The sequence below is a fragment of the Lycorma delicatula genome, chromosome 8 (genome assembly GCF_047948215.1).
Source record: "Lycorma delicatula isolate Av1 chromosome 8, ASM4794821v1, whole genome shotgun sequence".
Classification (NCBI taxonomy): Eukaryota; Metazoa; Arthropoda; class Insecta; order Hemiptera; family Fulgoridae; genus Lycorma; species Lycorma delicatula.
In genome coordinates, this window is record NC_134462.1 from 141,676,849 (window position 1) to 141,694,613 (window position 17,765).

Genomic DNA, 17,765 nt, shown 5'->3' on the forward strand with positions numbered 1-17,765 from the left:
AATCGCGTCGCACATACAGTGACAGTGGCAGTGACTGATTTTGTGAGCCTCTGCATGGTACACCGTCGTACTCCTTAAAATATCGAAATTCAAAAAACCAGAAAGCGGTTTTTAGATAGTTATCTGAAGGGTATAATCCGGTGAATTTCACTTAGTATAGTCGGAAACGGATAAAATTTGTAATCATCGTTCAGATTCTTTTTACCTTTCTTCACTCCTTTCAAATTCGAATTTCAAAAAATCTAGAAATTTCTTTTTTATATTCACGTGAAGATTATACACACCAAGAATCATGTTGTTATCGGTATTTCTTACCGAGAAATTAAAAAATTATTACAATTTAATGTTATCTCATTTTAACCGTTTAAACTCGGAATATCAAGAAATCGTTGGTAGTGTGCGCTTACACCGTAAGAAGAATGCGTATACAAATTTTCATCAATTTATCTTAAGTAGGTTTTGTCGGGCGATGATTATGAATCGGTAAGGAAATTTGTTTTATATAGGCAAAGATTAACAAAGAAAATATATTTCTTTTATACAAGTTAATACGTTTATGAAATTTAAAATGCGTTCTTAATTTATTTTTAATTATAATTTAATAATAAATTAAATTATGTCTCGATAATTTTTTTTTTGTAAAAAATGTAGCACTTTTTAAAAAGAACCGTCAAAATTAATCTTTTTTTCCTTTATTAAAGGTCATAGATGTACAAATACAATTTTTTTCTGCGAGAGTCTTGTAGGCCCTGAACAGATTGCAATATGGTTAGTTTTGGCTGTAATTTTCAACTTCCTTCTATTAGCTGCATCTATCACTCTTATACTAGGTAAGTTAAAAGAAAACGATAATTTTTATTGTTTATTTATACATTATATCGTAATAAATATTATCATATAGCTACAATCATTTTCTTATTTAAGAAACTGTTTTGGATGAAAAGCAGTGGTGTTAGATGTGCTTCATTAACACCATTTTATCACTATATATAATAAAAGATGGTCATAAGAAAATCGTAACGAAGAAGATAAGATGAGTAATAATAAGATTTTTTTTATCGTATGTATTATTAGTTATTTTAAGTAGGTTACTAGTACGTAAAGGAAATAACACCTTTAAATGTGATTTTTGAAAATTGTAACTTCTCCAAGTTAAATGGTAGCCTATTAATGCGGCTACCGTGTTAAAAAACTTAGAAAATAAGGAGATACTTCCGTACAGTTGACGGACAGCCAACTTCCGCTGTAGAGCGGTAATGTTTCAAACTTGTATCTGTACGGTTCTGGGTTTGAATTCCGTACAGGCTTGGCAGTTTTCATACGCTATAGAATTCATTGATTGTGCGATCGTGCGTAAGACTGTAGTTTATCTGACAATAAATAGGTACGAAATAGTTTTAGTAATGGACCGGGATATAACATAAGAATTATAATTATGTAACGGTTAATATTAAAATTGAATTTCATATTTAAATACTTTAAATAGGATACGCCTGTAAATTTCAGATAAAAAGTCATTTTCACGGTAAACGAAATTCTTAATAAAAAAAAATTAATCGAATGCATTTTGAAACCTTCTTTTACGAATTAACTTTCTAAATTCGTCTCTATTTTCTTTGCGATTCCTAAACCTCTAAGACCTTTTTAAATTTCTGTGGATCATTTAGGTTTGATTTTTCTTTTATCGGAGTACTCGAATACTAGTTTAATCGATCTGTGTTATCTTCCATTCCATAGATACGACCAAAAATCTTATCCTTCTTTTCTTTGTTGTCTGTTGTATTTTTTCTAGATTTTCATAAATCTCAGAGTACTTCTAAGTCTGGATTGTTGATCTTTTGTAATCGTCGGGCCGTATATTTTCCTTAGGATTTTCTTTTCTAATCTAAATATTTCTTTACTAGAGATCTGTAAAAATTCAGATCCGCATAACTCTTGGTGTAGAATTACAGTTTTATAATATCTGATTTTTTAATTTTTAGATAAACATTTTTTGTTATAAATGTAACGGATCTTGAAAAGGGCTTCTTCCATTTTTTTCCTATTTATATTTAATCGCTTCTTGATACATTCCTTTTGGGGTTACGATTTCTCCTAACTGCTTAAATTTATTGATTTTTTAAGAGCTTTGTTTTCTGAAATTGTAATTTTATTCGTTATTAGATCGAGAGTTAAAGAACCGTTCCGTTTTGCAAACAAAATTTGCAGACCGATTTATTCTACAATTTTGTTTTTTTTCTTTGTCTTTTGCTGAAATTAACAAATCGTCAGCAAACGCAAGAACAATTATTAAAATTATTATATTTAACTTCTGTTTTAATATTTTGATCTATTTTTAATTCCTATGGTTTTGTTCTTTATTCTCTTATAACGTTTTCTTAGGCGCAATTAAACAAACAAGGGGATATTCCATCTCCCTGCCTGAGTTCCGTCTTGACTTCAAAGGGCTTAGATAATAATCCAGTAATTTTAATTTTGGAATACGTATCGGTTAATGCTTCCTTTATGATATTTGTAGATTCAAGATCCACGTTAAATCGTTTTAATATCTTAAATGGTGATTCTCTGTGACTTGAATCGCATGCTTTTCTACAAAATTCTACAAAAATTGTGATTATTTGCAACTAAATAGCAAAATTCTTTTATATATACGAAATACGTTGAAAAATTATCGGACTAGCGAATTCATTTTCTTTTTACCTCTTCCAGGAAGACAGCTATAAAAAGCCGGATATACTCGGAATCCGATCATGACTATTTAGTAGATGTTCTTTTTACAGCAAGTAGATTTAAGTAAGTTTATTTAAAAATAAACTAGAAAAGAAACATTTAATAAATCTCAAAAGAAAACAGCTAATTTAAAATATATATATATATATATATATATATATAATTTATATATGATTCCATAAAACATATTTAACAGAGTTTCTCCAAGGTTATTATTATATTCCACATATTGTTACTTAATATAAGTTAAAGATACTATTTATTACGTATTTAAAATGTTCAAAATATAAAAATGTATTTTTTTTAATGTTCCAGTGTTGACAAAATGTATGAAGGAAAGGTACTTTGTATTCATTAATACGTGGATAGGTTTGAGTATTACGTCTTTTTTAATTGATATTGGCCTTTCTTTGATATTCGCAATAGATTTAGTAAAACTTGAGGTAAGTCAAACTAAGTTCTTACATACTTGTTGAAGGAAATACAAATTTTATTTTTATAATCGTTATGTAATTCTATTTGTAATATATCTTTCTTTTTAATTTGATGCGAAAATTATAAATGGAGGAAAGTAGAAGAAATACAAAGAAAAATAATTTAATTTGGGCTGCTGACCCAACATTATCTTGTACATAGAAATATACAAAGCGGTTTACTAAGAATATAACAAACTTTCAGAACATGTTGAAAATATTAACTACCTGTTAAAATTTTAACTACCTGTGAAAAACGGGAAGAAAGTTCATTCATATAAAAATACGTTTGGAGACGCTTCTAGCTAGTATGGGTTGAAAGATTTTGTCCTGATTTCTGCGAATTGGTATAATTAAGCCAGACTGTAATTCTTGGGATTCAAATTAGGAGTAAATTTAGAGGTTTTAAATGAAATTTGATCTGAAAATTTGAAAACAATTGATCCCAGAAGTGTATTTTTAGTAATGTTGAGAAAAGAAAAATGATCACGGAGAATAATGATTCGAAAACATGTTCTTTTATGTTTCGCAAAAAATAAATTTCTCAAACGGGTAATAAATACGTAACAGTTTTAAGTCAAACTTGTAGAGAATTCGATTCCGAGTAAAACTGTATGAATAAAATCCACAGAAAATAAGCAACAAACATCAAAATTGTGAAGTTTATAAAAAACAAAACGTATCAAAATGTAGCTGATTTTAACCAGGTATTAAACAAAAGTCGGTGCAGTATCGTGAGTAGTATAGAAACCTTACATACGGCTGTAAATCGCTTTACAACCGTATGTAAGGTTTTTTCACGAGCGCTGATTGGTCAGGCCTCTTTTCACGAGATCGACCGCCACTTTTCAGTTAAATTTTCACCACCAAAGCAACTATTTACTACAAAAATCCAAAAGTTTTAAAATTAAAAAAAGGGCGTAACTCGAAAACGGTCCGTCCTAGCCCATTTTTAACGCGATTATGAAAGGCTTACAAAGGGTACTTTTTCAACTTCTGAGAACGATTGCCGGTAGTTTCATCCGCCCAAGTCCACCCGTTCTCGAGATACGCCCTTTTCACAACATTTTTTTTGTTGAAATTGATGATAAAATAAAACGAAAATGAGTTTTTTACCACAAGGTTAACAGTTTTAATCACTTTTAAATTAAATTTAAAATCGGACATCATTAATTTCAGTGAAAGCGGGATCAACGCATTAAAAGATTGATTCAGAATCCAACTAAAATAAAAAAATAAACAAATAGTAACTTAAATATATTAAAGAAGATTGATCCGGTATACGAGTAAATTATTCATTACATTAAAAAAGATTCTAACAAATTTTAAAAATAGGGCGTATCTCGAAAACGGTGCAACAACGTTATATAAATTATTTTTATCGGCCGAATAAGAGCGGCCAAAATATTCTATTAATTTGTTTAATTCTTTATTACAAAATAAGCATCAGAAATGGAATTGTATCCTTCGAATTCACCTTAAACAGAATATTGTGATCACTCGACTCGAAAAATTGGAAAGTACTCTTTCGGTTAAGCCTTTCAATATCGCGTTAGAATTGAGCTAGGATGCACCGTTTTCGAGATACGCCCTATTTTTAAAATTTGACAGAATCTTTTTTAACGTAATGAATAATTTACTCGTATACTGGCTCAATCTTCTTTAATATATTTGAATAAGTTACGCAGGTTCTGCGTCAGTTTATTTTAATCGATTATTGAAGAAAACATCCCGAAAAGAAAAGAGGCCTGACCAATCAGCGCTCGTGAAAAAACCTTACATACGGCTGTAAAGTGGTGGGGGGCGATTTACAGCCGTATGTAAGGTTTTTATACTACTATTGTGCTTAAAAAAAATCTTTAAAATAAATGATAGAGGAAGTAAATAGTACTGCAATAATTACGTAACATCATTTAAATCATCTTACTGTTGTGCTGTTCATAAGTCGATGCGTTTGCTAATCATTTCCTTCGAGTGATACTGTTTATCACTGACCCTGAATTGAATTAACTTAATACATTTTTATTTTTAAATATTAATTCATCCTTAGCTTATAACAATCGTTATTATTGATATACACATATTGTCAATCAATTTTTTAATTGATTGACAATCAATCGATTGATTAAAAAACCGGTTGGTATATTCCTTTGATCAAAGGAATATACCAACCGGTTTTTTATCAGCTTAAAATAAACAAAAATTCCTGATTGAAATGGTCATTCATTTTTAAATAGTCGTTGACAATAACCGTTGATGGAGAAAGGTGAAAATCTGGCAAAGAAAAACAAAAAAGAGATTAGTTATTATGCAATTATAAGGATCTTTTCTTTTTTTTTAATTTTTGCTCGTTTCAAAAGAGCATAAAGTGTAGTAAGGTTCAGAAGTAAACAAAAATGTATTTTTCTTAATTCTTTCGAAGAAAACTTTCACTTCTAAAATTAAATTGCAGAGATTAACAGAAAACCGATTGAGAAATAAAATAAGACCGTTATTCTTTTCTATCAATTATGAGAAATTGTATGATCTTTCTGAAAAAAATGTTTGGAACGACTTTTATTCAATCTTTAAAATGCGCTAATTGTCCTGTTTTAATTTCCTTATATGGGCACGCTCTAACTAGCTTTAAAACAACTAAATAGGGAAACTATCAGTTCCTTATTCGATATTTAACATGCACGAAAACATGCATGTTGTTTTATTACGGGGACGCTCTATAACTAAATAACGAAACGATCAGTACATTATTCAGTTTCTAAAATATCTAATATTCCGTTTTCAGTACGGAGCACACCCTAGTGAGCTCTAGATCAATTAAATATTGACGTGAATAATAAACCGTAATTTACACATTATACTTACGACCGGATATTTCACTATAGACATTTGACAATTAAGTGAATTAAATAACTTTTCTTTGAAAATCGTTTTAACGACGGAAAATATATTTATCCATGGCTGCTTAATTACATCATTGTAGAGGAGTTTTTGTCATTCTACAGAAATTCATTGTACCGAAGGTTATGTAACGTTAGAATTATCACAAATTTTCCGAGAACTGAAACAAAATAATATTTTTTTTTTTTTGCTGAGGTGGAAATACATTTACGGAGTGTTTGCGTTGTGTCGCCACTGATGGTATTATCCAATCATCGTCAGCAGACTACCGACTAAAACCACCCCCTTTCTAACAGGAATCGACCCGTAACTGTTTAATATTACTTACGGCCGAGTCCTCCTACACCAGCCTGAAAAGACCGCTACCTAAATTTCAGGATTATGCAGGTCACCCTTATCTTCTAATAATGTTCTTCTAATCTTTATCTTCTATAATAAGAATAATAATAATTATTATTGTTATTATTTTTTTTTATAGGCATTAAACCTGTACCAAGTTTAAGTAAATTTATGGAACCTCTTCAGCGGTCTCCTCACACATCTCTTTCCTCTTGGTTAATGATTACGTACATGCTTACCCATCTATCATTATCCGATCTAAATACCGTATTTATTCGAGTATCCCAAGCACTTTTTTTTTGGAATCGGAGAGAAAAAATTAAGGGTGCGGGGCTTATTTGAAACATAGCCTTTAGCCAGGATAATTTATGTAAATTAAACGTTATCTTAGAAGTACCTAAATTCAATCGCATAAATATAGTTACATTAGGCTTTCATTTATTAATACCGGATGCCGCTTATGCAGAATTCATCCTTAATTATTAACATCCTGTTCATATTATCGATATGAACGAAGTATATATATAGTAAAAGTATATATAGTTTATTTATTTTTATAAAACTGATTCGTTCTGTATGTGCTGCATCCGGTTCTAATGACACTACAGTTACAGTATCGGTTACACATAGTCGTCTTGTCTATTCGCCGTAGTCATGGTACTGTTGTGTATGTGGAGGGTTACGTGCATTTTATCTGTTTAGTTTATCTTGTAAAGTTTACTACGGCGATTTAATTTAATTACAGCATTAAAATGAGTACAAAAGGACGTACAAAAAGACAAAATCGTCTACGAACTTTTACAGTAAATGAAAAACTGCGCGTTATAGAAGAGGCTGAAAAAATTGGAAATCGGACGGCAGGAAGAAAATTTGAGGTAGATGAAAGCTGCATTCGAGACTGCCGTATGAAGAAACAACTTCTGGTACGCAAACTTCTGGTATGAAAGGTACTGGTAACAAAAGGGCTTTTCGTGGCTAAAATCCAAAAGACGTAGCTTAATACACAGACGTAGAAAAAAAATTGTACCACTTTGTTACGAAAAAAACATGTTACTTCTGATCGATCAAAATTACCTCCGTACATTTTTTTAAAAAGAAAAACTATTCCTACCGTACAGGTAAATGGAATTATTATCAGAGCGCAGGAATCAGAATGGATAGACGAAACCTTAATTTTAGACTGGATCAGGTGTGTATAGCAAAAGCGATCTGGAGATTTACTTAATAAAAAAAATACCGGTATGCTAGTAATGGATAGTTATCGGGGGCATACGACCGATAAAGTGAAAGACATTTAAAAAAAGGGTAAGACAGATCAAGTAATAATTCCAGGCGGATTGACATCTCTATTGCAACCACTAGATGTCTGCTTTAATAAACCGTACAAATCTGCAGTAAAACAACTGTACAGTAAACGGATGGCTGATGAAAATTTATTTCTCACGCCTGCAGGAAGAATCAATCGCCCAGATTTTAACCGGATTTGTGTTTGGATAAAAGATGCTCGGGTAGGTATTTCCACGGAATTAGTAAGGAAAAGTGTTAAAAAATGCGGAATATCTAATGAACTTGATGGTAGTCAAGATAATTCTGAACTAAACTAGTACTTACGGTAATTAATTATTAATGTAACATTAATATTGTAATTTAAATGAACGTATTAAATGCTCTACTTTCTGAATATTTTCGTATTTACGTATTTTTTTATCATATTTGTTGCACTTTAAAATATCAGTATATACTAGATTTTTTTTTAGATTTTCGGTCCGGAAAATCGAGGTGCGGGGCTTATTCGGGGGCGGGGGTTACTCGAATAAATACGGTATATGGTGAATTCAATTATCCTTGTAATGCTCAATTCGTTTGTTAACATAGAATATATCTAATTCTCTTATTACATGATCGTTCTTAAATCAGTCTCATCTAGAACAAATAACCACTTACCGATATAAGAAATTGCATCTCTGTTGCCTGTACTTTTAATTTAGTTCTTGAGTGATCATTATTATTATTATTTTTTTTTTTTGAGGTTTTTAGGGGCATCGACTACTTTGGTCATTAGCCCCGTCCCACTTCAAGAAAAAAAAAACAAAGAAAAGGATTTCACATTCTCACAGAACTTTCGAATCCTTATGTTTTTGGCCTAGGCTTTCCTTTTGGCCATCCTTTCTTGCACCTTTTTTCCATTCTTCTTACGGCCTCAACTTCTGATGATAGTGTGTCTGAGGCCTCGGACGTGGCATCTTCTTCTCTTTCTGATACCAATGATGTTCTTCGACTTCCATCAGGTGATGAAAGCTTCGTTGGTGCAGTTAGCATCGTTGCTATGGAATCTAAACTAGCAAGCGATGCATTTTCGGCGGCTGATGAGCTGAATTCGATCTCTAAGGGTGTGCTGGGTCCGACTGAAATAGACGCTCTCACCGAAGCTGTTCTCTGAGCTTTTGGAGGCTCTATTGGTACAGTTTTAATATTGTCTGTGTCGGCTGCTTTCTCAATAATGACTTTCACCTCCATTTCGGTAGACTCAGATTTTTCCTGTACTCTTGTCACAGTTTCCTTAGCCTTCTGACTCGACGACGTTGTGATCTTATTGTCTTTTCCAAATGAATCGGAATTTTTAACTATTACGTCAGTTGTTGGCGTTATGATCGCAGGTTTTCCTGGTTTTTTATACTGCGTCGGTACGTTTCTTCTATCAACGACATCGGTCTGAGAATGAGCCTTCGCATGTTTAATCGGTTCTGACCGATGAGTCGACTCAATCTTTGTATCAATGATTTTTTCTATCATTGCTGCAAGACTTGGTGCCATCGTATTAAGCAACTGCTCCACGTTAATTTTTGATGAGGAAGGGACAGCAGCTGCTTCTGCATAAGTGGTTGATGGTCGAGGTGTTCGTTGACTAACAATTTTCTTCGCTTCAGGATAACTGACCTTTTGAAGCGTTTTAACTTCCTGAATGGCCGTTTCCAATTTATATACTGGGCAATTCCACGATCGGCAGTTGTGGTGCCCTTTACAATTAATATACATTGGAGGATCTTTACATGGATCACCCTCATGTATCTTCATTCCACATATGCATATTTCCTGCGCTTCACATCTAACTGCAGTGTGTCCGAAACGTTGACACTTAAAACATCTCATCGGCTGAGGAATGAATGCACGTACATCAAGCCGATGTATGCCAGCTCGTACTTTTTCAGGAAGATTAGGCCTATTGAATGTCAATACAATACATGCGAGGCCGAAGGAAGAATCTCACCGTTTCTTCTCATAGTGAGTCTGCGACAATGTGCCACTCCCTGACTAGACATTTCCTGTACTATTTCTTCTTCTGTACAGTTTAGAAGATCACGGCAAACAACAACTCTTCTGGATGTGTTAAGGGTACTATGCGGTTGGACAGATATCGCAAATTCACCGATCTTCTTCAATGCCTGGACTTTCTGGCTTTGAATGTCGTTGATAGTTTCGACATGCAATCCATTAAAAGTTTTCCGGATTTCCTTGACAGGACCATCAGCACAATTAGCAATCTCTCTAGCGATTAAGAATGGACTAACCTTTTGGAAGTTTCCATTCTCCTTCGTAATAATTAAAAAGCTTGGCTTAGGTACATTATAGCCTTAAGGAAAATAAAATTTTCCTTAAGTCTTTACTGATTCTATCAACATCTTTCTTAATTTTATCAGATTCCTTACTTTTTTCCTCTTCGCTTGTGGCGAATCGGAGGTTTCTAAACGAGTTGTTTACGTGCACCCTCTGCCACGTTTGTTTGTTCAAGAATATTCATATGATTTGGTCCCTTCTGTAGCAAGGCTAGCCGCCGGTGTATACGCCCACTCCAGGGCTACTAACCTTGGAGGTCCGATCCGGTACTACGGTGGAACCGGCATATGTCCTGGCAGAGAGCGGATGCGCAATCTCTGCACTGACCCCAGGCTCCTACTCACCGAAGCTTTCAGAGCTCCCATTCACCGACATACATGGGCACCATTGCTACATGCATGCCATCGCAGGGGGCATGTGGACAACGGAAGGGTCTCCGTTACACCTGCAATAACATTGACCGTGGCCGCCACATCGACAGCTCTAAATACGGTATGTATTACTTAATACTTCCTAATCGTTTAATAGTTCATATCCTGCAGGTGGCCGAAAAATCCAATCCGTCTGGCAACCTGAAGATGGAAACAGGTCAAAAGGAGTAACATATCCGAGGAATTTACTCGGAGCCCCGTTAGCCAGCTAAATGTATTGTACATAAGTACAGCTGTTCCCGCCCTGGATGTGGAACGTAGATGTTGTGTTCCGGACGTGGGGATTACCTACCTCAAGGCATTATTATTATTATTATTTTAGAAGGGGCTTTTGTTTATGTATTAGATGGTGTTCATTACGATCACTGTCAAAAGAATTAAAATAAAAAACTTGTTAGATTCAACTGATATTTGAATGTTGTTAGAATATTTGTACGAACATAGATTATTCATGGAGTGCGCAATATTAAGATACAATTAGAAGAAACACAGTAATGGACTTCAATTGGAAATAATATTCTTCCTAATTATTCAAAAGAACCAAAGGAATTTGATTTATTCCATAAAAATGTGTTTTACGTCAAACATATTTATTTCAAAAGAAAACCATAATTATCATTAGTTAATTATATTTACAAATATTAATTTTTTTTTTTTTTAATTTCAGGAAAGTATATGTATGAATGACAGAGGAATATCTGGATTGGTAACGTCTACATTATTACTATTTTCAACTCGTGGCATTTTACTCATAATTGCCAACTTCTGCTTTACAATATACCTAATTATTGCATCTTGTTCATTATACCGTAAAAATCAAAGGGTAAATTTTGTAATACTAAATAAAACCTATGCAATAGAATAATAATAATATATATGTATAAGATGTATATGTACTAAAATCCCAGTCGCTGTCTTAACTCGCGCGCTATATGGTTAACACGTGGTTCTCAAATCAAAATTAAAAAAAAGAATAATCCGAAAATGGATTTTGGATATTTATCGGAAGAGTATTTGGAAGACCAATCTAGTGAATAACTCGTTTAATTCAGTCGGAAATGAGGAAAATGAGTAATCATTGTTCAAAAGGTTTCACCTTTCTTCACACCTTTCAAGGTCGAATTTCGAAAACTGTAGAAATTAGTTTTTAGATATTCACGTTAAGATTACACACACCAAAAATCAAGTTATCTTCATCTGCTACCGAGAAATAAAAAAAACTAGTAAATTAATTATTCGATTTTAACCTTTTAAAGACGGAATTTCAAAGAAATCTTTTCTTAACGTCAATTATACTGCAAGAAGAACGTGTATACAAATTTTAATTAATTTACGTTCAGTAGTTTTTCTGGGCGTTGATAATTCAGGACGTATTCTTTTATATATGCAGACTGGATTATTTAGTTCTAACAGTGCGAAGTTCAGTTATTTATAAGATGGGCCTTGGGTATTATTGTTGTTAACAATACAAGGTTTAGCAAATTAAACATTATGCAGGCGTTCAGCGACCAATGGACCAACGGACCGTTGAACTATAGACCTGCTGTGTAACTACTCTGCCTTTAAATGTAAGTTCCACTCGCATCAGACACTTATGCGACGTAAAACAATAATTTCAATTTTATTTTATTTTTTATTAATATATTAATTTAATATTAAGGAATTTATGTCCATAATAACCTATATATATCTGTCCTGACTGACCGACCGATTCATCAACGCCCACCAAAAACTACTAAAGATAAATTGATGAAAATTTATACACACGTTTTAGAAACATGTGCACGATAAGAAAGGGTTTTGTGAAATTCCGAGTTTAAAGGATTAAAATCGAGAAACGATGAAATATACTATTTTTTTTTAATTTCTCGGTTACAGATGAAGATGTCAAGTTGATTTTTGTGAGTAATTTTCGTATAAATAGTTAGAAACTAATTTGTAGATTTTTCGAAATTCAACCGCGATAAGGGTGAACGATTGCAAATTTTTCCCGTTTCCAAATATACTAAACGAGGTATTAACTAGACCGGGGCTTGCATATACTCTTCAGATAAATATCTAAAAACCATTTTCGGTTTCGGTTTTTTTTAATTTCGATTTTTTACGGGGTGCGACGGTGTACAGCGCGGAGGCTCAACCAACAGAGCCAGTGCCACTGTTACTGTATGTGCGACGTGACTGGCTGCATCTTCCTCCGTTTTCTTGACTAAAAAAACATAAAATAAAAGTAATTATAATTCTTTTTAAAAAAATGAGAAACAAAGTACAGTCATCTCCAAGCGATGTTTTTCGGATAGCGCTAAGAACCAGCTAAATGCATTTTTACCCGTGCAAAGTACAGTCGACCAGTTATAACTAATAATTATTTTTAAGATGAAGCCCGACTGTTTGAAACCCACACCCTTAGATTACTCGAAGTTTTCCGGTCCTATACTGACCGAAATGTTGTTCTGAAGAGATTACAACGCGCTGATATTTTTTTATAAATTGAACAGGCTTTAATTTTTATCATTATTATTCTCACAAGCGTGAGTTCAATGAACAAAGCGGGGTCTAAGGGGTAGAGTCCTCTGCCTAGACGGAAAGAGCGAGTGAATCGAGTAATGACCGGCTAAATATCCTCTTATCGCGACGGTAAATGCAAATAAACATACAGCGGAGAAGAAGCCGTGACGGGGTCCTCTATTTTTTGGGGCGTTCAAATATTCTTCAGATACATATTTCAAAACCGTTATTAGGATTTTTGAATTTCGATCTTTTAAAGGGTGCGACGGTGTACGGCGCGGCAACTCAACCAACACTGCCACTGTTACTGTATATCCGACCAGACTGTCTGCACCGTCTCCATTTACTTCACTAAAAAACGTAAAATAAAATAATCGAATGCGATGAAAAACGAAAGTACCCGTATAGCGCGGGCGAAGCCGTGACGGGTGTATGCTAATATATATAATGAACCCGTGTTTAATCTGAAAAATAATTAATTACGAACAAATAAACGAGCGACTTGAAAATATTGAAAAAGTAACTTCCCTTCCGTCAGGTAAAAATTTGTGTATTATGAACAAATAAGATATATCTAACTCAAACTTTATACGTACGTCAACTTTTATTTATATGTCAGAGTCGCTTCGTATTGTTAGTTTATCGCTACTGCTAAAGTATATTATTAGTTTTTTTTTTTTTACTTTATGTAAGAGGAGTTGAGTTACTTTTTTCAAATATTTACAAGTTGCTCATTTATTTGTTCGTGATTAATTATTTTTTCGGATTAAACATGGATTTAATATATTCATTCAAATTCTAATAAATAATAAAGCTTAAATATTATTTATGTATTACCCGTATTTTCTATTTGGGTTTATACATTTTAAATTTAATATATAGGAGATAAATAAAAACCAAATAAAATATATATTGCAAATGTTTACGTAGCTATTATTAAAAAAAATCTATCTTTTATAATTTAAATTTATAAACAAAATGAATAAAATTAGAGATATACAGATATATATGTTTTAATATACAATATGCATATATATATATATATATATATATATATATATATATATATGAAGTTTTAGTCTTGAAAAATCTAACTAAATCAGTCGAAAATTCATTTGGTAAGTACAATTTACGAATTGTTACTTCCACTTCCCTTAATATTTACTCGATATAAACATCATCAAGGAAGCAACATAAAAGTACGGATTTATGAAAGCGAAATGAGAAGATATACGTAGGTAGGGTTGGCCTCCAAAATAATGCACAGTTCATCAGGATTCAAAGAAGATTTATTTGACACCCGATCAAGTTGACAGCCTTTCAATAGAATCCCAACCGTGTGTAATGAACGCTCGCTAACGGTCTGGCAGCTTTTGGATTCCTGACAGGAGACAATCTTTGTTGAGATGTCGAATTTCCTGATTCACGGCTGCGGATAGCTCTTTCAAACCGCTAAAACGAATCCCTCGGAGCGGTTCTGTCAGCTTTGGAAAAAAATTGAAGTTCTACGGACTCAAATCAGGGGTGTAGAGTGGATGTCTAGGCGTTTTCCAAGCTTAATCGATGAAACTTTCCACGAACTCGCAACATACGGGTGCGCATTGTCATGCAAAACAGACTTACCGCTGTCGATTTTTCCTAGACGCAGTTTAGAAACTTTCGGTCGTAAAGCCTTCAAAAATAAGTTACTGTAGTAAGTATAAATAACATTAACGCCATTTTGCACTCTACCTTAGAAAAAAAACTTTCTTTATCGAAAATCTTCATTTGCTGATCTTTTTATCGCGTGCGACGACATTTCTTGGTTTCAGAAAACGTTGACTATTTCAAGTAAACGCTTTGTTACTTCAGTTTACGATGAGCTGTGCGTCTACAGGGAGGTCCAGTCGTACGAATACATGATGTTCGACTGCCCGGTTCAGGGTGGGGGGGGGGGCAGAACTCAGGCCACCCTAGAACTTAAAACTAGCCACTCACAACCGGAGAGTCGATGTGGCGAGAACCGCATTGTCGGACCGCGTGGGAATTCCTTGATGCCGTTGCTTTGTTCAACCGACATCAGTAGTTTAAGTCTCCTACCGCTTGCAGCTGGAAGCTACCCTCGAGAAACAGCTAGCCTCGGTCAAATATAGCTCCAAGCGCTATAATACGGTATAATACAGCTACAGCTACTTGCTGGCATTCAGAGACCTAGGGGTGGCAGCAAATTACTATCCTTAAAGTAATAAATTTTTTTTAATGACAAGTTATATATTTTAGTATGTAGACGGGGTGCGCCTACCCGTTTTAGTAATATATGACAAGTTATCGGCGGGACACGCAAGCAAGTGGTGTAGGGGAACACGCTTATTCCGCTCACGTAGTTAGGTAAGCTTTAGAAGCTAATTAGGTTATCGGTTCTGACAGGCAAATCAGAGTTGCACCGGGCAGAGAAGAAGAGACACTACCGTTTGGTCAATCGAGATTGACATTGTCCCTCCGGTTACGGCTGAAACTTCCGATTCGAATTCGGTTGAAAATGGGAACGATTAGAATCGCGTAAGCCCTAAAAGAAAGCTTAAAAAGAGCTTGAATGGTCCGGTTAAAAATAACAAAAATATTATTGCAGGTACTGTTACCGGTAAAACCGATCTTGTCAGGCCTAAAATTAAGGCTGCGTTTGACTGCCGATCTTATTGTCGATTTAGTTAGGGATTGAAGACGAAAAAATTCACTTAATCTTCACGTTACAATTCATTTCACCTTGCGATTCCTGAGGTGCACTTTAATAAAGAAAAAGTCTTCTGAAATTACGCCTTCTAGTGTTTTGGTATTCCCTTTTTATGGACAGTTGAAATTTGAACAGAAGTTTGTGCCCGGTTATAATAAATTCATAGAGGTAAATTACGGTCAGCAATTTAAGCGTAATATATCAGAATGTGTTCGTACCAAAGCTTCTGATTTTTGTGCGTCCTTATGACATTATCGCTGGTACTGAATCGGCTTTTAATCGTGACTTTCTTCATTCTCAATATCTTCCACGTTTACAGAGCTGATCGTGACTCCCTAAAATAGGGCAAGAAGTATGATGGTGGGTCATTACTTGCCGTTCGTTCTTCTGTCGCTTCCTTCAGACGTCCTGATTTGGAAAGCTTAGATGAACGCGTCTGGATTGAAATAGGGTAGCGTTGCGGGGTCAATCTTCTGCTTCGTAATCGCTATTTTAGTCCTGATACTAGGCCTGAGATTATGTCTGATTATTTTGATAGCCTGTCTAGTAAAATTAGTGCTTATTATGCGGTTATTAATGGAGGCTTCAATGGCACCCCGACCGAGGCCTGGCTGATGACTGAGAGATGTAATCAATTAGAGGGTCTAAAGACGACCTCCGGTAAAGCCCCTCAGGGCTCGGAACGGAGGGATTGATGTGGCGACCGGTAACGTCATAAGATGGGTGTCTCCCTCTACGGGGTTGGAATGCCCCAAATATTGAGTGGAAAAATAGAACTGTAATAACGCTTACTTTTATGCCAAGAAGGCCGACATTTTTTTTAATTTTACGGATGACCTAAATTTACATCAGTAAAATTGTAATTTACCTGTCAGCGGCTCGCTCATCCATTCCTGATCTTGATTTTTTCAATGGTGCTGTTGATGCTAATTTAGAGGCTGACTATCTTGTCCTTCCTGAAATGCCGCATGATACGCATTCTACTAATATCTGTGCCAGCGACGTACTGTTCTGTAATGGTACATTTGAATTCTTGGATTTCAGTAAAGGTATCTTAGTTTGTTTCAGTCTGTGGATGGGATTGGCTGGAAGTATATTTATTAATCACCTAATTTTGACACTGCCGTCTCTGTTTTTAACGACATTATTTTTTCATCTGTACATAAGCGTATTCCTTTATGTAGACGAAGATCTAAAAAGTTTCACAATCGGTTTTCATCTACCGTGATCAGGTGTCTTAAACAAAAACATTTTTTTCATAAAAAATATAAGAATATCGGTTTGATGAATCTACTCTCAAAGATTTTCTGAATTGTGTAGTAAGGCAAAGACTCTCTTCAGAGTTGATAGTTTAAGAAGAGCCAGGTTGGCTGAGAATAAACTCATTAGGAAGCCAGAGAACTTATACAGTTACGTGAAGTCGGCGCTAAAAGATTCTGGTGGAGTTCGCTCGTTTAAAGTTGGTAATCGGACTATCGTTGACAGTTCGGAATTACGTGAAGAATTCAGTAGACATTTTCAGTCGGTCTACAAACCTTGTAACAGGACGTTTGGAAGATTGATTTTGGGATCCTTGATGACGTTATTGTCGATATTCCGGTTGTGACAGTTGAGAAACCCGCGTTGTAAATCAAACCTCTGCGTTCCCTTTCTACGGCTTGTAGCGACGGATTACCACCTATTATTAAAGGCATCTCTATCTGGTCGCTCCGGTTTTAAAAGTCCGGAATGTTCCTGTCCAGTTGAAAGCGAGGACTTGTTTCATCTGTGCCTGTGAAAGGTGACCTTCACTGCGTCGATAATTATCATCCGATTTCGGTCATTAATGTTGTTGCGAAAGCGTTTGAAAGAATAGTTTACAGAAATCTTTACACATCGCGGGAAGAGATCGTCCGCCCGTATCACCGTGTTTTCCACAAACGTAAATCCATTATGACCGATATTAACGATACGCTAATATTCACCGCTCCAGACGTTGAATCTCGTAAACAGGTTAAGGTTGTTTATTTTGACTTTCGTCAGGCGTTCGACACCGCGCCTCATGATCTACTTCTGTTGAAGCTT

The 17,765-nt window shown here is 34.5% G+C and overlaps 1 protein-coding gene across 3 annotated transcripts in view; it reads left to right on the forward strand.

Annotated features, from left to right (window-relative positions):
• The window catches only part of LOC142328925 (uncharacterized), a 55,788-nt gene that overhangs the window by 13,023 nt on the left and 25,000 nt on the right, over positions 1–17,765 (forward strand). The window contains exons 3-5 of one of the 3 annotated variants that reach the window (XM_075373092.1): positions 702–830; positions 3,046–3,173; positions 11,154–11,309. In XM_075373092.1, the coding sequence (XP_075229207.1) occupies positions 702–830; positions 3,046–3,173; positions 11,154–11,309 (413 nt within the window). Of the gene's footprint in view, positions 1–701; positions 831–3,045; positions 3,174–10,301; positions 10,548–11,153; positions 11,310–17,765 lie in introns of those variants that run through there. The other 2 variants (XM_075373093.1, XM_075373094.1) reach the window with 2 other exon arrangements.